Source organism: Macaca fascicularis, chromosome 4 (genome assembly GCF_037993035.2).
Source record: "Macaca fascicularis isolate 582-1 chromosome 4, T2T-MFA8v1.1".
NCBI classification, from domain to species: domain Eukaryota; kingdom Metazoa; phylum Chordata; class Mammalia; order Primates; family Cercopithecidae; genus Macaca; species Macaca fascicularis.
The window spans coordinates 152731492-152759443 of record NC_088378.1 but is presented as its reverse complement, the minus strand read 5'-3'; the positions used below and the strand labels follow the sequence as shown (position 1 = coordinate 152759443).

At 44.0% G+C, this 27952-nt stretch overlaps 1 protein-coding gene across 2 annotated transcripts in view; it reads right to left on the bottom strand.

The window, feature by feature from the left end:
* MBOAT1 (membrane bound glycerophospholipid O-acyltransferase 1) overlaps positions 1-27061 on the bottom strand; it is a 111160-nt gene extending 84099 nt beyond the window's left edge. For both annotated transcript variants that reach the window (XR_012434212.1, XM_005553938.5), the window contains exon 1: positions 26735-27061. Coding sequence is in view for 1 of the 2 variants with exons in the window: in XM_005553938.5 (XP_005553995.3) it covers positions 26735-26833 (99 nt within the window). In the remaining variant the exon portion in view is untranslated. The remainder of the gene's footprint in view (positions 1-26734) is intronic.
* Positions 27062-27952: the final 891 nt, after the last annotated feature.

The following is a 27952-nucleotide window of genomic DNA, read 5'->3' as shown; positions in this document are numbered from 1 at the left end:
TGTTTAAGTCAAAGGAAATGGATAAAATGGCATTCCGTCTGGTTGGCATCCGTCTCTAAGCCCTGCCAAATGTAAGTTCACCAACAAAAAATCAGATTACTTAGCAAAGCTGAGGACAGTACCCAGAACAGTTGTGACTGCACAAAAGTATTGCTGCTGGCAACACCCTGCCCAAAACGCTTGCCAACCCCAAAATGTCATTGATACCTCTTTGTATTAGTCTGTTTCCACACTGCTGATAAAGACATACCTAGGACTGGGAAGACAAAGAGGCTGAATTGGACTTAGAGCTCCACATGGCTGGGGAGGCCTCAGAATCATGGCAGGAGGCGAAAGGCACTTCTTACATGGTGGCAGCAAGAGAAAAATGAGGAAGAAGTAACAGTGGAAACCCCTGATAAACCCATCAGATCTCGTGAGACTTATTCACTATCCTCATAATAGCATAGGAAAGACCGAGCCCCATGATTCAATTACCTCCCCCTGGGTCCCTCACATAACACATGGGAATTCTGGGAAATACAATTCAAGTTGAGATTTGGTGGGGACACAGACAAACCATGTCACTCTTCCATTTAAATTTAACAGTATGTTAACAATGCATGGAGTCTTTGGACAGGAACTCAAAGCAAGAGGGGCAGGAAGAGGCAGGCACCTGCATCAGGCCCACCCATGAGGGGAGGGTATGTGGGGAACCACCCAGATGCCAGTGCTGATGTGGAAGTTCAGCCTGGCTGGCAAAGTTAGTACCAAGGTTGGCAAAACCTCTCGTCCCCATGCAGATGGAGTTGGTAAGGGGGGCCAGGTGGAGGACGGGACACTAAAGTAATATCACATCACAGCAGGTGGACAGAGAACAGAGGGTGACTATCTAGTGTAGCCCACACTGGAAGCCCACATTGGCAGACAGGTGGGCAAGGGATGGACAATGACCCTTGGAAGTGGATCCTAGTCACTAAGCCAAGGTTCAGGCTACACCTCAATCCCTTGAAGGATGACAAGCCCCTGTGTGTCTATAAGCCCCAGATTTTGTGGTGAGCAATTAGTGTGTCCCTCCCCAACCATCCTCCACCAAATGAACCATGGAGGACACAAATCCAGCTGTGCCTCTCCCAGGCTGAAAGCCCTTTATGTATACCCTCATTCCCTACAGAATGGAACCCTGCCATCATCTTGTCATTCTCCCTCTACTCCCTACCTCCTTCTCCCTTTTAGGAAACCTTCCCCTCATCCTTACCCTCCTGTCCCCAACCCCTGAGCACACACACATGCTGGGCTAGACGTCTGCCTTGAACTACCTCTGTACCACCTCTATACTACCTATGCATACCTAACATTATAACTGCAGTGTGTGTGTGTGTGTGTGTGTGTGTGTGTGTGTGTGTGTGTTCTAGCTAAATTTGAGTTCTCTGAAGACAAGAACAAGTTTTATTCATCTGTGTAAGGGCAGGCATAGTGGCTCACACCCATAATCCCAGCACTTTGGGAGGCTGAGGTGGGAGGACCGCTTGAAGCCTGGAGTTCGAGATTAGCCTGGGCAGCATAGTGAGACCCCACCTCTACAAAAACATTTTTTTTAATTAGTTGGGCACAGTGACACATGACTCAAGTCCCAGCTACTCAGGAGGCTGAGGTGGGAGGATTGCTTGAGTCTAGGAGTTTAAGGTTACAGTGAGCTCTTATGTAGAATGGAGAAGAAACTGTTGCCTTGAACCAAGTGGACTAGCAAGCTCTTCCCTGGAGCTAGTGGGTCTCTGAATCCAGAGGGTCCCCAACAAGGCCAGCCTGAAATGCCATCACTTTGGGGCAGAGTCCTGGGGGAGTCTTTGAAGAAGTAGCACATATGGGAATATTTTATCAAAGGTACGCCTGTGGCAATGTAAAGAGGTAAAAACTGTATCTGGGTCTGGGACTTAGGACCACTACATGAGAGAGAAAACACGTACTTCTGAAAGTAAATAAACTAACCAGAAATTCAGAGGAAAAACCACAGAGACTTGGGTCAGGCTCAATGATCAATTTCTAGTTAATTTAACAGGTTCTACACTCTGACATGGAGAAAGCAAAGCATAAGCTGTGGGCACCTGGGCCTTTGAGCTTTAAGCAAAACCTGCAGCCTATAAACATGGTTAATGAAACAAATTTACCAAGTTAGGTGGAAATGTTTATTGCAAAGTTAAACATATTGGGATAAAAATAACCTTTTATGTTTATTCTGTTAAAACATCTTTGACTACCATGACTTGCTCGTTCAGATATTAAAGTCCTCCCAAAGACATGAGACAGGATTCCTAAACTGCCTGGAATGTTTAAACGCTGACCAACAACTCCACTGGCACTAAACGAATTCAGATGTCTAGCCTCCGTACTGTACCACATTTACTGATTCTGAAGGATGAGTAAAGTAGCAAGCATGCCATCTTGGAAAGAGCATGGACTTTGGTGCCAATCAGTTTTGCCTTGGGCACATAAATCTAATCTCGAGTCTAGGTCTCATCTGCAAGTGAGGGAGGGAAAAGGATTATTATTAGGGTAATTCTTAAAATTCCATAACAAGATAAATACAACACATCCTGCACAAGCATCTAAATGGCCCCTCCACATGCAACTAATGCACACGGGGGGTGTTCATGGGAAGTGTGCCTCAGGGCAAGTCTCTGCTGTGGTTTCAGAGAGTTCACCTTCTCCTTCCCACTTTCCCACTGAAAATAGTTTCAAATTCTAGTTTTACAAATTTAAAATCATTTACAAAACCAGAAAAGATTCAGCTAGCTCAATTTTCAACAAAGAAGAGAAGGAGGAAAAGAGTCACACCAATAAGTGGTAGACCCCTGGATTCATTAATATGAAAGAATAAGTCAAAAAAGAATAATGCCTATGGTCAGGTCAAAAAGGGAAGGAGGCCGGTGGTACATACCTGTAATACCAGCACTTTGGGAGGCCACGGCAGAAGGATCACTTGAGGCCAGGAGTTTGAGACCAGCCTGGGCAACAGGGTGAAACCCCATCTCCACAAAAAATACAAAAATTAGCTGGGTGTGGTGGCACATGCCTGTAATCCCAGCTACATGGGAGGCTGAGGCAGGAGGATTGCTTGACCCCAGGAGGTCAAGGCTGCAGTGAGCCAAGATTGCCCCACTGCACTAAGTGACAGGGTAAGACCTTGTCTCAAAAAAAGAGAGAGAGAAGTATAAGAGAGCGTAGGTTTTCTACCTACGTTTAAAAGTAAAGTTATAGCACTATATGGATCATGTATAAGAGGCAACCCTATGAACTACAAGGGCATCTAATGAGAAGGATTAGAGGGTATTCAGAGATGCCTCAGTCTTTGTAGAGATAAGAAACTGCAGGCTAAGAATGCTAAATAACACAATGCATACACACACAAAAGCTGGCTTGGCCTTAGAAATAGCAAGCTGCCTAATCATCATGGGAGACACAAAATTCCCACATGAGCAAAAATTTAGAACAAGTCCCTAAAGGAGTAAATGCTCAGACAAACCATACCATACACAGCATACTTACACCCTAGAAAATCTTGCTTCCTCCTAAAGACCCTCAGCATATCCCAGGTAGTTCTGTTACAGTCTCACCAATGCACCACAGTGTAGTAGTTTCTCATTCTGAGGTATTACCTGGAGTTCTTTGTCTCACGACCAAGAGAATTAAGGAGTGTGGACACAAAGGGTGAGGTCGGAGCGAAAGTTTAATAAGCGAAAGAAGAAAGCTCTCTGCCGCAGACAGAGGGCTCAGAAGAGGGTTGCCATTTTTACAGTTGAATGCAAAGCCTTCTATAAGAAACTGATGAGGGCTGGGTGTCTCATTTGCATAAGGTATGAATTTCTGGTAGCTCCATGCCATTCTCCTAATGCACATGCAGGCCCTTAGCTTGAGTTACTCCATATTACTTTGTTCCCCTTACTGCACATGTATGAGGGGATGGAAATTTCCATTGTGGGTATGTCTGGGAAAGTCACCTGTATAGTTTTTCTTATCTGTGTGGCTGTGGGCATGTCTTAGGCAAGCCCCCTGTGCGAGTTCCCTTATCTGTGCCCGCACATTGTTCTTTTGTTTGAAAGAACTCAACCAAGGACCCATCCTAAATGCGTGCCTGACCAGTTTCTTCCTTTCCCCCCTCACAGTTCCTGAGGGATAGATTCCTTCTTTATATTCCCTCAGAGTCTTGGAATTCTTAGAAAATTCCAACTAAGAAAGATCACAGACAGAGCCCAGGAACCCATGTGTTTAAGAGCTGCCCAGAAGATCCTGATGGTGATCACTGTTTTCAGAATCAGTGCTATAAACTATGGACATTTTGCACCCCTAAGAATGCCTTAGGTCCTTAGGACATTTTGAGACTCATCTACCATTTGATCATTTCCATTCACCTGGCTCCTTCTGAAGGATAAATTGGGATAAATTATTTTTAACATTTTCACATATTCTTCAGTTGAATAAAAAATGTTTTGAAATACACACACATTGTGGAATGGCTTAATCGAGCTAACTGCCATATGTATTACCTCACACACATCATTTATTTGTGGTGAGAACACTTAAAATCTACTTTCTAGGTAATTTTATTTTTAAGAGGCAGGGTCTCACTATGTTGCCCAGGCTGGAGTGCAGTGGCTATTCACAGGTGCGATCATAGCACACTATAGCCTTGAACTCCTGGGCCCGAGTGATCTTCCTGCTTCAACTTCCCAAATAGCTGGGATTACAGGCATGCACCACTATACCCAAGTAGCAATTTTCAAGAATACAACACATTATTATTTTACCTATCATCACCATGTTGTACAATAGATCACTTGAACTTATTCTTCCTGTCTAACTGAAATTTTGTACCCTTTGAGGAACATCTCCCCACCCACCTTCCAAACCCCAGTTCCTGGTAACCATCACTCTACTCTCTGCTTCTATGAGATCAACTTTTTAAGACTCCACTTCCTTTTGAGATCATATGGCATTTGTCTAACTGTGTCCGGTTTATTTCACTTAGCATAATGTCCCCCAGGTTCATCCATGTTGTACTAAAGGGCAGGATTTTCTTCTTTGTAAGGCTAAGTAGTATTCCACTATTTATATATTACATTTCCTTCATTTACCTGTTGATGGACACTAACATTGATTCTATATCCTGGCTATTGTGAAAGCTCTAAGTTTTTGGTTTTTGTTTTTTGTTTTTTTCTATCTTTTTCAAGAGAGTCTCACTCTGTCACCCAGGCTTCAGTGCAGTGACACAATCTCGGCTCACTGCAACCTCCACCTCCTGGGTTTAAGCAATTCTCTTGCCTCAGCCTCCCAAGTAGCTGGGACTACAGGCACCCGCCACCATGCCCAGCTAATTTTTGTATTTTTAGTAGAGATGGGTTTCCACTATGTTGGCCAGGCTGGTCTTGATCTCCTGACCTCATGATTCACCCGCCACAGCCTCCCAAAGTTCTGGGATTACAGGCATAAGCCACTGTACCTGCCGCTCTAAGTTTTTAAATATGAAAATACTATGCTTGTTTAAAAAATATAAATGTAAAAATTAAAAAGTAAAAGTCTTCTCCACCCTCCCCAGTAAGCCAGGTGATTGAGAGAGTCACGGTCAACGTAACCTCTGTCTTTATTTTAATGACTGCCATTTCAGAACTACATAGATAGGAAGATAAAGTATTTTTACGTTTTAAATTTAATGGGACATGAGGTCATAATACACACTACTCTACCACTTGTTCTTTTCACTCAGTATGATGAGTACTTTTCAATGTGACCTCATTTTTTATAATACTTGCATATAATTCCATAGCTTGAGTATACCATAATTAAATCTATTCCTCTACTGCTTCACATTTAGGAATCTTTCTATCTTTAAGTGCCACTGAGAAAGGCCACTGCTTAAACCACTTATTTGTCAATTAATACTAAAACAAGAACCGCTGTGGACTGGCAGCTAGATAAAAAGCAGAACTTCGGGCAGATAGGTAGGAACATCAGGCAGGCAGGAATTAGTTTCTGTCGATGGCAATCATTACCAGACAGCCTCTGCCTGACCACCACGGGGGACAGGGGACTCATCAACTCCAGCAGTGATCAAAATTGATTTACACAACTCTCATTAATAAGGAACTCTACTTTATGATGAGTTGAAACCTACCTTCCTCAAGTTTCCATCCATTGGGCTTAATTCTGCTAAGGACACAGAACAATTATTCTCCTCAAACTGCCAATAATTGCTATCATATCTGCTGTGGTTTGAATATGTCCCTCAGTTAAGTTCATGCATTGGAAACTTAATCCCCGATGCAACATATATGAGGGCAGAATGGATTAATGTCATTACTGTAAAATCCAGGTTAGTTATCTCGAAAATAAGTTGCTATAAAGCAAGCCTAGCCCCTGGTGCCTCTTTGTCTCACACACTCACTTCCACCTTCTAATTTCCACCCTAGGATGCCTCTTGTCAAAATGCTGGCACCACGCTCTTGAACTTCCCAGTCTCTAGAACTTTGAACCCAATAAACATCTACTGTTTATAATTTACCCAGGCCATGGCATTGTGCTATAGCAGCAAGAAAAGACTAAGACGATATTATATTGAAGGCTTTCTCTACCTTAACATCCCCGCTTCCTCCAACAATGTCTCCTCATAAGAAATAGGTTCAAGGCCACACTTTCTTGCTCACTTTCCTTCGGCTACACCTCAGTTTGCCAGTGTCCCTCCTAAAAGCTAACACCCAGATTTAAGCCACTGAACACCTGGGTGAGTGGTGACTTGACCAGCACAGAGTGGACCACTGTGGCCACCTGCCTGCCACAGTATCACCTGCTGCAGACATAACAGCAAAATAAGTCCTCTGAGTCATTTCGCCACATTGGACAAGCCCAACAGGGCAATTGCAGAGATGAGATAACCCATGTATTTAGCTCGATATAATAATATAGGAAGCACTCAGTTTTAAAAAGCGTATTTATAGCTTTTATAGCTATATTAGCACTATAACCAGAAGTTGAAGGTAGAAATACTCCCATATGATAGAACAAATAAGGGTACCTATGGCCTATACCTTTTCAGGAGTTATGCATATTTTCCTTTACATTGGAAGAGACAGAAAGAAGTTATATCTTTTACACGTCCAACCAGTTGGAAAATAAGTAAACACTGTGGCTCAGCATCTGTTTTAGAAAACAACTAATTCTTTTTTTTAATTCCCACAGATGAAGCACTCGAGTGGCTAAGAATACACTCAAACTAACAACCTTTCAGTCCACTGACAAGAACTAATGTTTACCTGATAAAAAGTCATTCCTTTGCAAGGTTCTTTCACACTTCCTGGGTACACTAAACTTATTTGCATTTCAGATTAGATTTCCACCCTCCCATTTCACAATAGTCAAAAATGTTTTTCTTTCCATCTGTCATCTACTTCTCACTTATTGCCTTCTTCTGCCTCATCTTTTCTGCCCTAAAGTAGCAGAAGTTACTTTATCATCCCCTTGTTATCCTCCAAGTTGAGTCTCTTCTTTCTCTTCCAGCTACTAACTAAAAACCAAACTTTCCTTCCAAACACCACCCACGCCCTCCTCACCGCCCAGGCATCCTATCTATTCATTAAGAGAGTCCCAAGAACACATTTAAGTCCAAGACATTTCAGTGGAGTCTGACAATTGTCCAACTTAGACCATCAGAAATAAAGTCCTACAAGACAGAAAATGTCTATTTCTGACATTCAGTGCTGTAACAATGAAGCCTTTTCTCTACTGGCTTCAAAAATGTGATGGGGCTGACAATGGGAAATAACAGGAAACAAAAATGCCTATCTGTTGCCTAAAGAGTGCACTAAAACCTTTCCCACGCTTCCCCAACCTCATTTGATATTCATAACAACCCCTTCATGTAGGTATGATTAGCTCATTTTGCAGATAAGGAATCAGGCTCCAAAAGTTTAAATAGCTTGCCCAAGGTCACACGCCTAATAAATACTGGCTCCAGGCCTAGATCCCAGCTCTTCCTAGTCCTATGCCAGTGTTTTTCCCATTACTATAGCAAGGTGAGCTCACAGGACACACCTCAGGAGGAAATCCAAACATCGGTTACACAACCTGGATCTGAAGTTTTGTCTACTTTTATTCAGCTGGTACGCTATAATTTCTCATAAGCAGATTTTTGCATGGATTCTTGTGGCTTACACAAGATATGCTTAGAATGATTCTGTAATAAGAAGAGACTGAATCCGGTACCTGAAAGGCAGAATAGCATTTCCAAGGTCGGAACTTAATGAGAGGCTACCTTGGTGAGCAATGGTAAATGCATGAAGATTGTCATTTGGGTATGGCTCTGATGTTTGATGTTATGGGGAGATAAAAATATTTCCCTTATTAAAATACTATTCATTCATGAAAATTACCTGTGAGGAGCCTAAAGAGCCAAGAGGAACCAAAAATCCTTCACATATGAAGAGTATTGCTCGGGTATTTTGTAGAAACCCTCGATTGAGATTTGTCTGATGTTTTTCTCAGAGACGGGGTTAAGGGTTATAGGTTTTTGCGAGGAAGACCACAGATGTAAAGTGCCGTTTTCACCACACCATATTAAGGGTAACACACTATCCACAGAGCTACCACTGTTGATGCTGACTTTGATCACTCAGCTGAGGTAGTGTCTGACAGGTTTCTCCACTGGAAAGTTATTCTCCCCACTCCCCTTTCCACACTGTACTCTGGAGGGAAGTCACTATGCACAGCTGACATTTAAGGAGTGGAGAGTTACATTCCACCATCTTAAGGGTGAGTGTCTACATAATTATGTGCAATTCTTCTGCAGGGAGATTTGTCCATTTTCTCTATTTATTTGCCTATTCAATCATTTATTTATATCGGTATGAACCCACAGATGTTTATTTTATACTTTGAGTTACAACCCAAAATTTCTATAACCTATAGATTATAGATTTATAGATCTATAATCTAAGTTTTTTTTTTGTTTGTTTTTGTTTTTGTTTTGTTTTGTTTTGAGGCAGGATCTGGCTCTGACACCCACACTGGAATCAGCAGTGGCTCAATCATGGCTTCACTGGAACCTCTGCCTCCCGGGCTCAAGGGATCCTCCCTCCATGGCCTCCTGAATAGCTGGGACCATAGGCATATGCCACCATGCCCGGCTAATTTTTACATTTTTTGTTGAGATGGGGTTTTGCTATGATGCCCAGGCTAGTCTCAAACTCCTGGGCACAAGTGATCTGCCTGTCTCGGCCTCCGAAAGTGCTAGATTACAGGCATCAGCCACTGTGCCAGCCTAGACTTCTCTATCTAATCTATACTTCTATAATCGAATGCTTCTTTATTTTGTTGCTCAGACTGTTGCAGCTTTGGCCACTGACAGCAGCTTCAGTTGGCTCCTATGTCCATTTGACATACTCTTATGACTTTTGGTTTTTCTGTTGGAATTCTTCCATACACTCTACCATACAAAATGTTCCAGGTTCATCTTGTATATATTCTGGTCCAGTGCTAGAATCAGGCATTTCTCCAAAAAGCCTGGATCCTTTTACTGGAAAATGGTCTTAGAAACCAAGATCCAGGCTTAAGTGTACTCGTTGCTAATGGTGTTGTCACCTTTTGTAGACCTCTCAGCTGACACGGAAAGAAACTACGCGCGTGCGCGCGCGTATGTGTGTGTGTGTATGCATGCACACAAATCCTTGAATATACACCGATCTATAAATATGTTTATATGTAACCATCTGTATCTATATTAAACTAAACATGAGTTCATACTGATACACTGATCACTTCATGCACAACCAAACTGTCAGAAAGTAAGAAGATTCCTCAGATGCCAGAAATGCAAGAAAAACCAAAAATCAGAGAGACAAGCATGCCTGGAGCTGGCATTTTTCCCTGGGGTATATACCCATCCAGGTGGCCTAGAGTTTGGGCAAAGGAGACAAAGCAGGCTGAGAAGGGAGAGGTGGAAGGAAGAAACGAAGGTTGTGCATAAAATTAAGATTTATCCCGAAGCCAGGACCCCTCCTAAATTCTGAAGGGAGACACCTTACAGGGATGAGGTCCTCCCCACAGAGGGAAACAGCAAATGTGTTCTTATTTGGGCTTTGTCTCTGGGTAGAGGGACAAAAAGTGCAAAGCCTCCCCTGAGAATGAGAGTTTGGGGGCCTAAATTCATGCCCTGTGTGGTCAACAAAAATCCAAAGCAGCAAATGCATTTTAAGTGAGCCTGGATTGGGAATACCTCAGCTGCAGAAGCCTAAATTCTATCAAAAGGATTCCACTTTAAATCTGGTCTCAAAATATTTCCACAGATACTGCACAACAGAACATAAGCACCCAATCAAAAATCACCAAAGACCCTTGGAAATGTAAGAAGCCAGTCACAAAGACCACGTACTGTATGATTCTATTTATATTAAATGTCCAGGAGAGGCAAACTGAGTGAGAGAAAGTAGATTAGTGATTTCCAGGGTTAAGGAAGAAGGGGGGATAGGGAGGTAGAATATGGGAGGAAAGGAGGACTACTAATGATCCAAGGTTCTTTTAGATGGGATGAAAATGTTCTAAAATTCAATACCATTGTCACAATCTTGTGAATATACTAAAAAACAGTGAACTGGACCAGGTGCAGTGGCTTACACCTGTAATCCCAGCAATTTGGGAGGCTGAGGCAGGCGGATCACCTGAGGTCAGGAGTTTGAGACCAGCCTGGCCAACATGGTGAAACCACATCTCAACTAAAAATACAAAAATTAACCAGGCATGATGGCGCATGTCTGTAATCCCAGCTACTCAGGAGGCTGAGGCAGGAGAATCACTTGAACCCAGGAGGTAGAGGTTGCAGTGAGCTGAGAGAGCACCATTGCACTCCAGCCTGGCCAACATGGTGAAACCACATCTCAACTAAAAATACAAAAATTAACCAGGCATGATGGCGCATGTCTGTAATCCCAGCTACTCAGGAGGCTGAGGCAGGAGAATCACTTGAACCCAGGAGGTGGAGGTTGCAGTGAGCTGAGAGAGCACCATTGCACTCCAGCCTGGACAACAAGAGCGAAACTCCATCCATCTAAAAAAGAAAAAAAAAAAGGGGAACTGTACACTTTACATAGGGGAATTATAAGGTAAGGTAATGAGATCCCAGAATAGAAAGAAGACATTAATGGAAAAACTGGTGAAATTCAAGTCTGAAGTTTATTTAATGGTTATATACTAATATTGGTTTTGTAGTTTTGAAAAATATACCACAGTCATGTAAGATGTTAACACTGGGGTAACCAGGGTGAGATGTATGTGAAACCTCTCCATACTATCTTTATAATTTTTTTTTTTTAAAGAGATGGGAGTCTCACTATGTTGCTTAGGCTGGTCTCAAACTCCTGAGCTCAAGAGATCCTCCTGCCTCAGCCTCCCATGTAGCTGGGCTTACAAGCACATGCCTCCCGTGAAAGGAAAGTAAATTTCAGGACCCCCAAATCACTAAGCCAAAGGGAAGTCAAGCTGGGAACTGCATTAGGTAAACCTGCCTCCCATTTTATTCCTAAATAAGATAGCTACAAAGATAAAAAAGCTACAAACCACCCTCACAATCTGCCCACAAGGAGATTCCTTGTGGACAAAGGACAAGCAGAACTCAAAGCCATCTCTCTGCCCATGTGACACAAATGCATATCCAATGGCTTCCTCTGCCCTATGGTTTCACTAAGCCAGACTAAGCAAAAGTGACTGTTCCTCTATGCTCCTCTCACATCTAAATTGTGTATTCAGTGAAAGGCTAATCAGAAACTCAAATGAATGCAACATTTGTCTTTTATCTAACTATTACCTGGAAGCCCCCTCCCCTGCTTCAAGTTGTCCCACCTTTTAGGACAGAACCAATGTACATCTTATACAAATTGATTGATGTCTCCTGTCTCCCTAAAATGTATAAAACCAAGTTGTACCCCAACCACTTTGGGCACATGTCGTCAGGACCCCATGAGGCTGCGTCACAGATGCATCCTTAACCTTGGCAAAATCAACTTTCTAAATTGATTGAGACCTGTCTCAGATATTTTGGGTTCACACTCCACACCTGGCTATCTCTACAACTTTTCTTTAAATCTAAAAATATTACAAAATTAAAAGTTTATTTTTAAAAAATCACCTCTCTGGTCACAGTGGCTCACGCCTGTAATCCCAGCACTTTGGGAGTCCGAGGCGGGTGGAACACTTGAAGTCAGGAGTTTGAGACCAGCCTGGTCAACATGGTGAAACCCCATTTCTACTAAAAATACAAAAAAAAAAATTAGCCAGGCATGGTGGGAGGCGCCTGTAATCCCAGCTACTTGGGAGGCTGAGGCAGGAGAATCGCTTGAACCTGGGAGGCAGAGGCTGCAGTGAGCAGAGATCACACCACTGCACTCCATCCTGGGCGACACAGCGAGACTCTGTCTCAAAAAACAACAACAAAAAAAAAAAAGAGAGAGAGAGAGAAAGAAAAGAAAAGATCACCTAAGAATTTGTTCCATCTAATACGAAACAAATGGCAATCTTTTAAAATCCTGCAAGTCACTTTTTGAAATGCCCATGAGACCCTTGGCACTTTCACTTGAGGTAAAGAAGGTTCGTTGCAAAATAACAGAACAAAGGTGCTCTCTAAAGACCAACAAGTTCAAGACCCTCTTCAGGAAATGAGATGCATTAGTGGCCCACCCTATCTATGGTTGCCTAGCTAGCATTTTCCAGTCTTCACTGATGGTCACTCTACCATCTTGTGACTTTTCTTAGTCAATTCATTGACATTTAAGTTCATTTCCTTTTGTTTAGCAATTTTCAGCCTAGTTGTTCTTGTAACCATTTTTCTTGCTCTTTTCTAACTTCTCCAGTTCTTCTAGAAACTTTGCAGCAGCGAACCAAATCTAGACACATATTACTCTAACAAACATTTGAAGGTTGCCAAGTATACAAGAGGTTTTTCAGCTCTCACAAAAAGTCATAAGCAGTCAATTTCTAAATTGTTTTATAGCCCACTAGCTTCCTCAGGATTCTCTCTGCAATTGCAACCAGCTAAGAGAAACAGCAATAATTCATCATTCATTGCTAATGTTAAATCAAGTTTATCCTAAAGTTGCCTCCTTACATATTTTAATTTCGACCTAAATGTTCTTCTGTACATCGTAAACTTCAACAAGTGGAGGTGTAAACAGACCGTACCTACATACTAGTGTCAATCACCGAGTTTTGGCCAATCAAATGTATCCAAATATTCAAACCTTCTTCAAACAAGGCAAACACCATCCTGTAATCAATCCAGCTGTTTCTGTACCTTACTTCCGTTTCCTGTACTTCACTTTCCTTTTTCTGTCCATAAATCTTCCACCACGTGGCCGTGCTGGAGTCTCACAGCCTACTCTGGCTTGGGAGGCTGCTTGATTCGGGAACCACCCATTGCTCAATTAACTCCTTTAAATCTAATTCGGCTAAAGTTTTTATTTTATCATTATGATGAAACAGAGCTCCACCGTCTATTTTGATGAAATGATTGTTCTAATATACAGCCTCACTTTGCCCTTCTTTTAAACTAACAAAACTGGTAATGAGATGAATATATTTTCTAAAGACACTCTAAATACATCTGTAGACAGAAAAAAAACCCATGTACATCAACTTAAGTTTTGTACCATAGTAAAACTAAATATGAAACCGGGTAAACTTTAACTCAACAAGAATGAAAGTACCAAAAAAAACTAAAAACAAAAACAAGAAAACATAGTCTTTTATTTCCTTTTTGTAAACTCTTCCCCAGTCTGCATACATGAATAAGAAAGAAGAAAACCCTCTTTTTGTCCTTCCTTCCACAATTTATATAAACTGACTTTCTGAATTTAATTCTGTATAAATGTTGATTTCCCTCCTTTTTGTTAAATAACGTGCAGGGCCCGGCGTGGTGGCTCATGACTGTAATCCCAGCACTTTGGGAGGCTGAAGCAGGCAGATCACGAGGTCAGGAGTTTGAGACCAGCCTGGCCAACATGGTGAAACCCTGTCTCTACTGAAAATACAAAAATTAGCCAGGTGTGGTGGCGGGCACCTATAATCCCAGCTACTTGGGAGGCTGAGGCAGGAGAATCTCTTGAAACCAAAGGGCGGAGGTTGCAGTGAGCCAAGATCATGCCACTGCACTCCAGCCTGGGCAACAGGGTGAGACTCTGTCCCAAAAAACATAAAATAATAAAATAATATGCAGGTAAGTTAACATTTATTGTTTGGAGACAATAGGCAATTATCTTTTACTAGAATGCAGAAAGGAGGCTATAAACACCTCAACATTCCTAATGGACAAAAAATAGAAGCTCTTTGCAACATCTTTCTGCCAGAGTATAGTTCACATGTTCCTAAGGCATCCTGGCCTTACTCTAGGTGAGGTGAAAGAAGATAGAAGATTCCAGAGCCCCAAAGGTCAACTCAGTTCACCCAACATGTGGTGAATGGCACACATTTCATTTGGAGAAACAAGAAAGCAAATTATAGAGGTACAATCTTTTTAGCTAAGTCCACTAAAATTGGAAGAAAAAAAGTCTTGGTTTGTCATCTTTACCTTCAAAATGTGTTCTTTTACAAGCTAAAACCAACCCTTTTGCACTAAGGTCGAAGGTCTTGAAATTCCAGAGCCAAACTGGTCTTAAAGAGCACTGTTTCCAGGAGATGGGGATATCAAGAATTCTAGAGAAGTCTACTGCCACCAGGCCAGTAGGAGGCAGAGTCATTTTTATCCCTAAGGCACAAGAGATAAGGGAAGAGTTAATGTCCTTACACCCATATCCCAAGTCACTTCTCTCCATTTAAGGGGACACTGGAAACAAACCCCAAGTCTTCTGCCTCCCCCAGCTCATTGCTCTTCCCCTCACAGATCCCATTGTAAGTAGCACTCCAGGGTGTCCATATTCCTGGGAATGTGAGCAGAGGAGGCAGTGTCACCATGAAAGGACCCCTCTCCAACCCTCTCACTCCCCCACCACCACCATTTGCAGCATTTGTTAAAGGAGAAAGTGTAGGGTGACCAGTCCCCCACCAGGTTATTTAAGGGTGTACGTCCACTGCTTGAACCTTGAAGGCTGGGCAGTCAGCCAAGGTCATGGTGCCCAGCCAAGGAGCAGGTGTCCCTGAGAACCCAAACATCCCAGAGAGTATCTGTGAACCTATCCAAAAAAAAAAAAAAAAAAATACACAATTGCATCACTCAAACACAGGAGGCAAAGAGCCAGAAAATCATCTCCAAAGCAATTTAGACACAAGAGGTGATGAAGATCTCTAGAGCTGTCCTGCTGCCACCCAGGAGTGTCCCACATATAAGTCCTAATAAATTCATCTACTTGCCAAGTTGGACTTGTCTGAGTCATTCTTTGGTCTCTCAGCTCCTTCCCAGTTTGTGGGGGAGTTATAATTCCAGATTTTTCTCATAACACAAAACCATGACTGGAAGAACAGAAACAAAGCTTTCAGAAAAGGCAGAAAGGAAGTTCAAAAGTCACCAGAGCTCTATCTATACAGACATGAATCAATCCCTAAGAGACATTGTTAAGTTGAAAAGAAGAAAGGAAGAAAAGAAGGAAGGGAGGGAAGGAGGGAGGGAGGGAGGGAACCATAGGCTATCACTTATGTCAGAAAATGAGACAAAAAGATTCTGGGCATATGTAGACACAGACTATCTCTGAAACCATGCAACTGAACCATGGAAATCTGGCCAGCTGGAAACAGGGGAAGCAGCGGTGAAAGAGACGGACCTTTCCTTATATCCCATTTTCTGCTTGTGACTTCGATAGTAAGTGCCTGTACTACCTAATCGGAAAAGTGATTTTTTTTTTTGAGATGGAGTCTCACACTGTCATCCAGGCTGGAGTGCAGTGGCGTGATCTCAGCTCACTGCAGCCTCCGCCTCCTGGGTTCCAGCAATTCTCCTGCCTCAGCCTCCCAAGTAGCTGGGACTACAGGCGTGCACCACCACACCCGGCTAATTTTTGTATTTTTAGTAGAGACGGGGTTTCACCACGTTGGCCAGGCTGGTCTCGAACTCCTGACCTCAAGTGATCCACCTGCCTTGGCCCCTCCAAGTGCTAGGATTACAGGCATGAGCCACCCTGCCCGGCCGGAAAAGTGATTTTTGTAAACTGTATCTGTATAAAATAAAAGCTTTTAAAAAATCAATAAAAAATAAAAATTTAAAAGAATGTGATAGATAAATAAAATGAAAACAGAGAGCAAAAAAGAATACTGGGGTAGGCGGTAGGGGGTGGGGAGTCTTAGGAACAAAGAAGTGTCAATCTAGTGACACTCACAGTTAAACCACTTCATGAAATTTCATGAAATGACTTTTGAGTTTAGTAACTTCCTGTAAGTCTTAGCAACCTTTTGCTGTGTACCTTTGCTGACTTACCTGTTTCAAGTCAGCCACAGAATGATGAATGAGACAAAGCTAAAAAATAAATAAATACATAACAGAATATTTTAAGATTTTAACTCCTTGTTTGAAATAAGAGTTTAGGACAACTTGAACACAAACTTTTCCAAGGTACCCTTGCCTTTCTCCAAATTACATTAGAACCTGAGTTCCCTGTTTTGTTTTTTTGTTTGTTTGTGTTTTTTTGGTAAATAAACCTGAGAGTGGAATATTTATAATAAAATGGTAGTTTGCTGGAAATCCCCAGCAATATCAGCCCAGAAACCTTCATTAAACCCTTTAAGGTGACTGTGGACTTTCAAACCCATCTCTCAAATTAATCAGTTTTACTAATGCATAAAAGATTAACCACTGATAACTTTAAACAATTAAAAACAGAGCTCCACTAATAAAAGGAAGTTGATAAATGATTCACCAAGGGCTTTTTTTCTTTTCTTTTCTTTTCTTTTTTTTTTTTTTTGATAACTAAAAATCACAATGCAAATAGGTTAATGAATTAATCTTTTTGCAGATAGTTACATTTCTCAAGCCCAAAGAAATAGTTATCTTTTAATAAAGCACATTTTTAACCAGCACAAACTATTTGGAGTTACTTTTCCCACTGATGACTCTCTATCTTTGTGTTTGCATGGCAAAACTACTAGAAATTGTTATTAATGAGACTGCAATAAGTTATCCCTTTATCTTGTTTACTAAAAGAGCTGACTTAAAATAGAAAGCCGTTGAAAAGCACACAGTCACTGTTACTAAGTGACACAGACTGAATTCTTTATACAAGTCACTGGTACAAAAGATATTTCCAGATTTTATCTCTTTAGATATAATCTTTTAATGAAATTTTCCTTTATAAATGTAATTCCTAGCTGGGTATGGTAGCTTCCGCCTGTAATCCCAGCACTTTGGGAGGCTAAGGTAGGAGGATCACTTAAGCCCAGGAGTTCAAGACCAGCCTGGGCAACACAGCAAGACCCTGTCTCAATAAAAAGTAAATATAAAACAAAAAAATGTAATTCCAAAGCCAAGCTACAGAATACTTGAGAGTATTTGACTATATGGCATCTTTTGTATGTATGACTTGACTTTAGACTGCTAAAGGAAATTTCTACATGTTCACAGAAATCTGAAACAACTGGGCCAAAAAAAATGATACTAATAGCTGCATTTATAACTGGAGGTGATGAGTATATGAACTGCACACAATGAAAATGGGAATGGAGTATGCCATCTTTAAATAATCCACGATAAACATTTCACTATCAGCAACTGAGCCATGAATTAATTTTCAAATTAGAAATTAGGCCCATTTAATCTGATATTCAGGTTCCAAATAATAAACAGGCCTAATTCAGTTGGTGAAAAGAACTGGCTCCCAATTTTATCTTAATTAAGTCATTCATTCCAATCCAAAAATGTAAATAAAATTCCATTTCAATTCAACAAACATGTATTTAGCTCCTACTTTGTCCTAAGCATACAAAGATGACGAAGATGTATCCTGGGTGGTGTTAAATAAAATTAATAAGGAACGATTGTTTTGGATCGAGCTCCTGCACTAGGCCCCACAGACCAGACCAAACCAGAATGGAGTCACTGGTACTAGGAGCTATATAAACAAACAACTTTACAATGGGCCCGTTTTCAAAAAAAAAAAAAAAAAACAGGAGCTTCACAGCAACCAACAGAAAAGGGGCCCAGGCTACCTGAGCCAGTATAAGGAAGTCCCATCTTTTTTAATCTTATAAGGAAAGTAACTTTGCTTCTTATTCTTTGCTTCTGCTTTCTTCAGCCTTTTCTACCTGTAAAGTCCACCTCTTCAGCTCAGCTCAGCCTTGCCATTTTACAGATGGGATGATGCCTGATTCATGAATCACTAATAAAAGACAATCCGATGTTTACATTCAATTTGTTGATATTTTCTTTTTGGATAACGATCCCTGCCCACAAAGAATGTGACTCTCTTCTCTTCCTCCCAGAATATTCTGACGGTCTCATCTGGCCCCTCTCCCCTCTAATTTCCCTCCTGCTTCTAAAGCAGCTGCTCCCAGGAAGTTCTCCCCCAGCACCGTCTCAGGAGAGGCCCAGAGATGCCGAGGCCCCGCGTCCTCCGGCAATGGTGTGTGCGTTGAGCACATGTATTTCAAGGCTTACAGGCAAACAGCAGTTTACCAAGTGTCTACACGTCTATCTCATAGAAGGCACAGGTAATTCACTAATCTCTGTATCTCCATTTAGCCCACTAGCACACAGCGCTCAATAAGTAACTATGGCAAGAAGACTCTCAGTCAGGCAGGACAGGAAGACCAATAAATATCGAAGACGTAAAGTGAAAGGCAGAGCAATGTAATATGGACAGAATGCTATGGAGAAACAGAGAAAGAAGGGGTCCATTTGGCCCTGGTGGGGAGGGAGAACTGGGTTGCAGAGGGAAAAGAGGAGGAAAGGATTTCAGGGCCCAGCCTGGAAATAGGAATTGAGGACCAGGACGAGGAATAAACCTCCAAGGAGAAGGAAGTGTGTGTGTGCAGAGGCTGGAGGGTGTGAAAGACACACCGTGTTTGAGGGATAGGAAGTAAACAGTCCACTGTGGTGGAAGCACAGCACACAGGGAAAACGGTGCTGGGATGCAGTGCAGCAACCAGGAGCACGGCCTCCAGTGACAGACCTGAGTTCAGGTCCTGCCTCTGCCCCTGCCCAGCTACAAGCAAGTAACATAAGCCCTGGGGGCTGCTTCCTAACTTGAAATTTGGGGAACAGGCTGGGTGTGGTAGCTCATGACTATAATCCCCACATTCTGGGAGGCTGAGGCGAGAGGATCATTTCAGGCCAGGAGTTTAAGACCAGCCTGGGCAACATGGCAAGACCACATCTCTACAAAAATTACAAAAAAATTAGCCAGGTGGGGTGGTGTGCACCTTTAGTCCCAGCTACTTGGGAAGCTGAGGCAGGGGGATTGCTTGAGCTCAAGAGTTTGAGACTGCAGGGTGCCATGATCAAGCCAGCGTACTCTAGCCTAGGCAACAGAGTGAGATCCCATCTCAGAAAGAAAAGAGAGAAAAGGAAGGAGGAAAGAAGAAAAAAAAGAAAGAAAAAATTGGGGGAAAGAAGGAAGAAATTTGGGGAATAACTTTTAGTACTGTATTAACTGAGAGAATGCATGCAGAGCAGTGCTGGGAGCATAAGCATTCAATGTATGGAGTTGTCAGTGTCCTTAAGCCAGACAGGTAAACTGAGGCCAAGTTGTGAAGAACCACCTCTTGTTCCATGACAGGAAGGCTAAAGCTCCAGGACACACTAGGCCTCTGCTTCAAATGGCCAGGGAATATATGGCCATACCTGTGAGCTCTCTGTCCTCCCTTCAATTTTTGTCAAATCTAGCCACCAGACTGTGACACCAGCCAGCAGTTTCCAGTAGGCCAGCCCACCTTCTGGACTTACCCGGAATTCTCCACCATGGAGATGGTCCATCCTCACACAGGCTCTGAGGGACGGTCCCCAACTCCACCAGCCCTGTCCTCTGCAACTGTGTGGACCTGGGGGTTTATACCTCACCATCTTACCCCCAACACATCCACATTCAATGCCCTCAGGCTGCTTCCAAAAGGCCCCCCCACCTGCCACCAGCAAGCTCTTCAGAACCACAAAGGAACTTTCCACCACATGAACGTGCAGCTCCAGGAAGGACTGCAAAGTTCAAAGTCAGTCACTGGACACCGCTTCATCAGGGTTCTGAGACCCTAGGGGGCCACCCTAGCTGCCTAGACCCCTCCCACACCTCTCCAACCCTCACTCGCGTTTTGCAAGAGCCACTTCTCAACTTGCATCCATGTGCTGCCCCTGACTTCCTTCTCCCCCTCCTCTGTGACTCATATTCCCACTCCCTTCCTTTCTACTGCTGACCTTCACAAAGCCCGCCCTCTGTTCTCATTTTACCACCACGACAGCAAAGCCAAGGTCAGAAGCAGCAGGTCAGGGCTTTCCCAGAACCCCCCATTGCTGCTTTGCACTGTTTTCTTTTTCTCTTTTCTCTTTTTTTTTTTTTTTTTGAGATGGAGTCTTGCTCTGTCACCCAGGCTGGAGCACAGTGGCACAATCTTGGCTCACTGCAACTTCCCCATCCTGGGTTCAAGTGATTCTCCTGCCTCAGCCCCCCGAGTAGCTGGGACTGCAGGCATGCACCACCACACCTGGCTAATTTCTGAATTTTTAGTAAAGATGGGGTTTCACCATGTTGGCCAGGCTGGTCTCAAACTCCTGACCTAAGGTGATCTGGCCCCCCTCGGCCTCCCAAAGTGCTGGGATTACAGGCGTAAGCCACCAAGCCCAGCCGCTTTGTACTATTTTCCTTCCACTATCCTCATAGGAAACCTTTCGTCCCTCCAGACTCCCCCACACTCCTAATGTTATGTGAGAAGATGCAGGCAGAGGTGCAGGCTGAGTGCATGACAGACAGCAGGCCAGGTCACACCCTCTCTGCTCCCTCTTCCTGCTTTCAGAATCTACCCACCTCTGGTGATTCCTCCATATTCCTGGACACCTTAGGGACCTCATAGTTTTTTCCACCGCAACTCCCCAAATTCACCTGGATACCATCAATGTCAAGAAGGACAATCCATCAAATACAAATACCCCATTTCCCCTGCTTGCTACAGTGAACAGACTTTCACCCCGGTCAACCCACAGGTGCATACCCCGATTTTCATCATCACCCAGAAAGACTTCACTAGAAATCCTTCACTCGCATATCCCAGCCCTCCAGCTCTCTCACTTCCTCTGTACCTGCCCCTCCACGAACCACCATCTCAAGAAGTTTTCCTCTTCACTCTTATCACCACCAACCATTTGTCAGCATCTTTTAACATCCGAGCTTCTTAACTTCCCAACAACCTTCTCTGAAAACTTCTGTTTCACTTTTGCTCCTGAAAGGAGCTGCTGAAAGAAACAAAGCACGTATTTGTGCATATTCATCGGTCTAAAAATGTATAATTGTCAGTAGGTTGATTATATTCAGCGGCTCATTCAACTGACCTTGTCAGTGCTTGCTCAATTTCCCTTAAATACTTCTCTAACCCTGCACTCATCCGCAAAACCCCTGCTTCCTCCTCCATCCCTACCTCCTTCAGTGAGGACCTTCCATACCCCTTCACAAAATGAAAATCTTTTCACAACGTAAACCCTGCAATATCCTCCCTTGACTACAGTAATGGCTCTCAAACTTTAGTTGGCATAAGAATCACTCGGGAAGTGCCCTCACACCCTGATATTCAAATTCAGCAGGATAGGGCGGGATCCCAGAAACACCCATGGCAGAAGATTCTGATGACAATCCATGCACCATATTTGAGGAGATCTGATTATCAGGCCAAATCCAGCCCACTGCCTGTTTCTGTGTGGCCTACATGCTACAAATGCATTTTACATTTTAAAGGGTTAAAAAAAAAAATCTAAGGAAGAGCATTTCAAGACTTGTGAAAATTACATGAAATTTAGATGCCAGGATCCATAAATAAAGTTGCATGGGAACTCAAGCCTTGACTACAAAGAGACTTTAAGTTAGTTTGGAATTAAGCTTACAAACCCAGCAAGATAACTAACAATATAAGGTCACATTTACCAAGCATTAAATGTAAACAGTCAATTCTACATGAGTCCAGCATGTCCTGTGGGCGTCCCTTCTCTATTCTACCACGGCACCATCTACAAACCTGTACAGCGCCTACACAGGTCTGTGACCATATACAGCCTATACACTTACATTGGCCTTTTGTTTCCTCTAGAGTATATAAGCCCTTGTAGGATGGGGACATTGATTTTTTTTCATCCTTGTATTTCTACCACATGGCCAGGTACCTGGCACTAACAGCATTAAATAAATATTTAATTGATTTAACAATGACTGGAATGTGAGCTGAGCTTTTAATGAAGGACAAGACTTAGATAAGAAGAGAACTGAAGGCTGGGCTTTGCAAGCATGGCCAAGGGAAGCAACCAGGACTGACAGCTCCAGATAGGTAAAGAAACTTTGTAGTCGGCAGGGTGCAGTGGCTCACGCCTCTAATACCAGCACTTTGGGAGGCCGAGGTGGGTGGATCACAAGGTCAGGAGTTCGAGACCAGCCTGACCAACATGGTGAAACCCCATCTCTAATAAAAATACAAAAATTAGCCAGGCATGGTGGCATGCTCCAGTAATCCCAGCTACTCCGGAGGCTGAGGCAGGAGAATTGCGTGAACCTGGGAGGCGGAGCTTGCAGTGAGCCCAAGATGGCACCACTGTACTCCAGCCTGGGTGACAGAGCTAGACTCTGTCTCAAAAAAAAAAAAAAAGAAAAAAGAAAAGAAAGAAAGAAAGAAATGTTGTAGTCATGGGCCCAGGTGAAATAATCAAACTTACTCCTGGTATCACCATTAGTATGGAGTGCCACGTCTTTAAAGCTGGTCTTCATTCATTCAGACTTTTAAATGGTGACACAAGCTTACATTAATAATCCTAAACATTCGCTGTTTTAACCTCAAAATTATTTCCTGGATTCTTATCTCCTGGTCTATTTTCCCCTTGCCCCTTTTTCTGCTGAAGCTAAATGGGGGGGGGGGCGGGAAACACCTCAGAGAGTCCTAGTGTAACCCTGAATTCATACTTCATGCACGCACACACACAGAGTTTGGGGTCACCATCAGGTAAAATACCCCAAAAATGCTTTGGTGGTGGGCAGAATTTCCAACCACCAAACTGAAAGTTCCTTAAAGCCTGGAAAAACTTTCCATTTCAGCTTTCACATCTCCTAGGACATAACTGTGCACTACACAAAGTACTAACGTCAACATTATCATCTGTTTTGGCAACTGAATCAATCTTGTAAACCTTTAGTTTAAAGGCACATCAAGTTACACTCCACAACCAAAACAAAGTGGGGAGGACAGGAGCAGATGATTCCTTGATTCCCCCAAAATGGGAAAGAAAAGTGCTTGCCTAATTTATCCTAAGTGAAGGTTTTTATTGGAGTAATCCTACTAACTACCGTAGCTCTGTACTTGCTCACTGGACAGGGGCCCATCATTTAGAAATAAAGTTTTCAACAAGCTTATCTTTGAAGCACCTAGAGAAGCCCACAAGTCATCATCCCATTTCCTGTATTCTGCATCTGAATTACTATGCTCTATCTGTCTCTAATTAAGGGAGATAATTTTACATTTCACATCTTTTTTTTTTTTTTTTTTTTTGAGACGGAGTCTCGCGCTGTGTCACCCAGGCTGGAGTGCAGTGGCACGATCTCGGCTCACTGCAAGCTCCGCCTCCCAGGTTCACGCCATTCTCCTGCCTCAGCCTCCGAGTAGCTGGGACTACAGGCGCCCGCCACCTCGCCCGGCTAGTTTTTTGTATTTTTAGTAGAGACGGGGTTTCACCATGTTAGCCAGGATGGTCTCGATCTCCTGACCTCGTGATCCACCCGCCTCGGCCTCCCAAAGTGCTGGGATTACAGGCTTGAGCCACCGCGCCCGGCCACATTTCACATCTTTAGAAGGATGTCAGACTAATCAAAGTCCCTGGAAAAAAAAAATCATAGACTTTTCCTGAGTGTAGTCCTAACCATTCAGGCTTTCCTATTTAAGGATGCCACAAAGTTAACAGAACAGATAAATGCAAGAATCAGATGAAAAAGAATGAATAAAGAGTTCTCCACATACGAAGCAGAATGCTTACCAGGTATTTCCATTTTTGCTGATAATAAACTACTTGACACAGGATCCAGAGGCTAAAGACATTCACAGGAGTGCAATCAATCAGGAATTAGGATGTTAAGACATTAGGAAAATGATTCAGTGTCCTTAAGAGGCATACAAAAAACCTATTTGAGTAACTTGAGATATTTATTTTATAATTTTGAGCATATCCCAGACCAATCAAAAGTCACTCTCTAATAGGACAGGAGCAAACACGTATCAAGGCCTGCACTCTTATCCTCGGGTTACCCCTCAGATCTGGCTCCACCGTTATCCTGCCTGTCCTGTGCCATAGGAGGAGCCCCTGCAGGCTGAGGCCAGTAACTTTTGGGGGTCACTATGAAGAGATGAAAAGGCTACAAGGTAGGAAGAAGGACTGAGGTTCTCTTATTCTTCACGACGTCCAAGCTGGTCCTGCTCTCACAAATGGCAGTGAAGTTCCTCCACTTTCCCTTTCAGCTGCCCCCTACTTCTGATCTCAGCACCTCAACATCCTTTGTTGATTCCCTTAACCTTGCCCATGCCCCTCTAAGTAATTCATTAAAGTTCGTTCATTTCAGCCAATGGGGTTGGTTCCTCTTTCCTGCAAGCACCCTGTCTGATACAAGAACCTTCCTAATGTAAGGCATTTTACATCATATAAAATTTCTCAACCTCAAAATGTAGGTCTTATTGTCATCTCCCATTTTACACAAGGATGCTGAGGCTCCAAGAGGGTACAGTACCAGCTGGCAGTCACGAAGGGAAGTTTGCTGGCAGAGCTGGAATTGCACCCAGGTCAGTCTGACATCTAAGCCCTTAAAAAGCCTTAAAAATGTGAAAGGGAAAAACACACAAAGCTTCCAAACTCGCAAGTCACAATGTAGCCTCCTTGGGCCTAAAATAAGCTACCTGGGGCACTGCCTTTTAAGTGCTTCTTCCACCAAGGGTCATCCAGACTCGCTCCTGCTGGAGGGTGGTCAGACTGACCCAAGAGCCAAGAGATCTCAGGTGCTCCTGGCCATGGCAAACATTTCTCCTTCGGTTTATCCCAGAAGTCCCTCCCTCCCTCCCAGTCTTAAACATCCATAAGGCTCTTTTGTTCCTTTTTATGAATTAAAACCAGAATTACCTTTATAGGAAAGTAGGCGATGCAATTGAAAGACATTAAAAACATTATTCTAGCACCTCCCAGCCTGTAACTTGTCACGGTCCTGTAGCCATACAAAAAGCCTTCCTGGAGGCTTTCTAGCTATGTAGAAGAGCTTAGAAGAGAAAATGCAATTAAAATACCCTCTGATAGGGAGTGGAGAGGTAAGTACAAAACAAACTCCCCTTAAGGAAATTCAGCTATGAGTTTTATTTAATTTCAGAACTAAAGAATTTGCTATTATGTCTGCCTCTGCCTGGGTCCCTGGGTCTATCTCATCCTCACCAGAAACTAAAGAGTAATTTACAAAAGCACAAATGCTTTGGCACCTGAAACCCTTCCCAAGTTCCTGACTTTCTCGATTTTGCGACTGATGAGAACACAATGGTCGTGTCAGGTGGAGTTCTCAGTCAGGTCCTCAGAGTGAGCCAGGTATGAGGGTGGCTCAGTAAACAGGACCCGAATAAGGCAAATGTCCAGGTTTCACTTTCTCGTTGCTGAAGGGGTGTGCGGAAAGGGCAGCAGGTGTGCTCTTGTTAAAAGGAAAGGAAAAGGAGCACTGGTGAGAGGAAGGGGAAGAAAACCGGGCAAAAAGCATGAAAGAAAACAGGAGCGCATTGGGTCCTCCCCCCGCATGCCCTGCCCATTTCCATTTAAATCAACATTTACTGATTGGGTCACTATTAAGTATCCCGCAGACCTAGCCTGCAGCACCTGAAGAGACAAGGAAATGCGTAAGACGGGCTTCATCTTCAGGAAGGTTTCTTGCCAGGAATCGCTGTTGTTGCCATTTTTAATTTTAATGGTTGTAGATAATTCCTGGACAGTTCAAATAACTTTACTGGGGCCCCTCTCGTCCCACTAACCTGTCCTACTCAGAAGCTCCAGCCCCAGGCATATGAGCCAACCGAACCCTGGGAAAACCGAAGTGTCCTTGTGTGTCCCGCATCACACATGGTACAAAGTAACTGTCACCCCTGAACAAGCCTCGCCGCAGAAGTCTAAAACCCAGGTCTTGCATTCAAAATCTATCGACTACAGTCTACAGATTAATCGCCCTTATTTTTTAAGTAGGGTCATCTAAGTTAAAAATAATAACGACTTGAGGACACTGATGAAAGAAACTCTGGTTTCATTTATCAGACTACTTCAGAACTTGAACTTGATTACAGGAAACGAGGCAATCCCAAACTTAAAGAAAAAATCTTAAAAAAAAAAAAAAAAAAAGTTCAGTCAGTCGAACTTGCCGCGCAGGCTGTACCAATATTTTTCACACAAAAACACTAACATCAACTCAAGAAGGAAAAAAAAAAAAAAAAAAGCCAACTGTCTAGTGTGTGGCTGTAAAATTCGCCATGGAGGCGGAGGGACGGTGGATAACACTTTCGCCCGCCCCACGCCCGCGATCGCTGGGGAGCTGGGGTCGCTGCGCTCGCGGCCCACAGTTACCTGGTCCAGCGGGATGCCCAGGAGCTCGCTGAGCGGGTGCAGGCAGGTGGAGCCCGTGGTGCGGTAGGAGAGGCTGGACGGCTGCGGCTCTGCTGCCATCCTGCATCTTCGGGAGGTGGCTGCCCCGGTCCCAGCCCGCAACACCCCCTGCTCGGCGTCCTCCCGCCCGGGTGCTCGTGGGTGGTTGCCCCGAGGGGCGCACGGCCGCCTGGCTCGCGGGGGAGCGAACCGGAGACCGGGGGACACGAACCGGCGCAAACTCTCGGGGCGCAAACTTGGCGTTCGCGCTGGCGCTGCAGCCACGGGCGCCGTAGGAGGGCCGGGCCCAATGCGCCCCGCTTCCCGCTCCCTTCCTCTCCACGCCCATTGGCCCGGCCGCTCGGGACGGCCCCGAGAGGAGGAAAGGAGGGAGGAAAAGTGGGGACTCCGAGCCCGGCCCCCGAGCGCCGCCCGGCCCGCCCAGCCCGGCCTGCACCGAGGCGGACCAGGAGAGTGAAAGCGACGCCAGCGGGCGCCGCCGCCTGGCCCTGCAGCTGCAGGCGGGACGCGCCTTTCCTCCTCCTGGGCTGACCGTCCTAGCCCCCCGCCAGACGCAAAGACCTCACCCAGCGGGCGCCTTCCACTACAGAGCACCACCCACCCCGCCCCACCCTGTTTTGGTTTCGTCGTCGCCGCCGCAGTCGAAGCGGCTGAGTGGCTGCGTTTCCCTTTCAAGCCCCAAAGGGTTCCTCTGCCAGTGGCTGGAAACTCGAGAGACCCTGCGCTGCTCGAGAATGCCGCAGCCACCAGACTCCCTACTTCCTTTACCCTCCTCTGCGCTAGGCATAGTTTCCTACACCCTGATCTGACATGCTCGGTGTCACACAAGCAAATACAGGAGACTGCTAGCTTCGGGTCACTTCCGTCTCTGTGGAGTGAGAATTATTTCACCTCTATAAGAAACGGTGTTTACTGTTATACTGTGTTCATTCTGATAAGTCATTTGCATGCCACAGGTCCTCAAAAAAGGTGCCTTGCTCCTTCTCTGCCCCCAGACACCCATGCATCACTGTTACTCGGAAAACTTTTCCAAGTTATTGCTAGGTTCTGAGAAACATAAAAATCTTGAAGCCTTTCCAGGAATCGCTAGCTGATGAAAAGGGGTTTCAGGAAGGCAGTATTCCAGGCTGCCGGGTAGAAAACGAAAGAAAGTGAGCTCACGTGGCCCCCAGGCTCCGC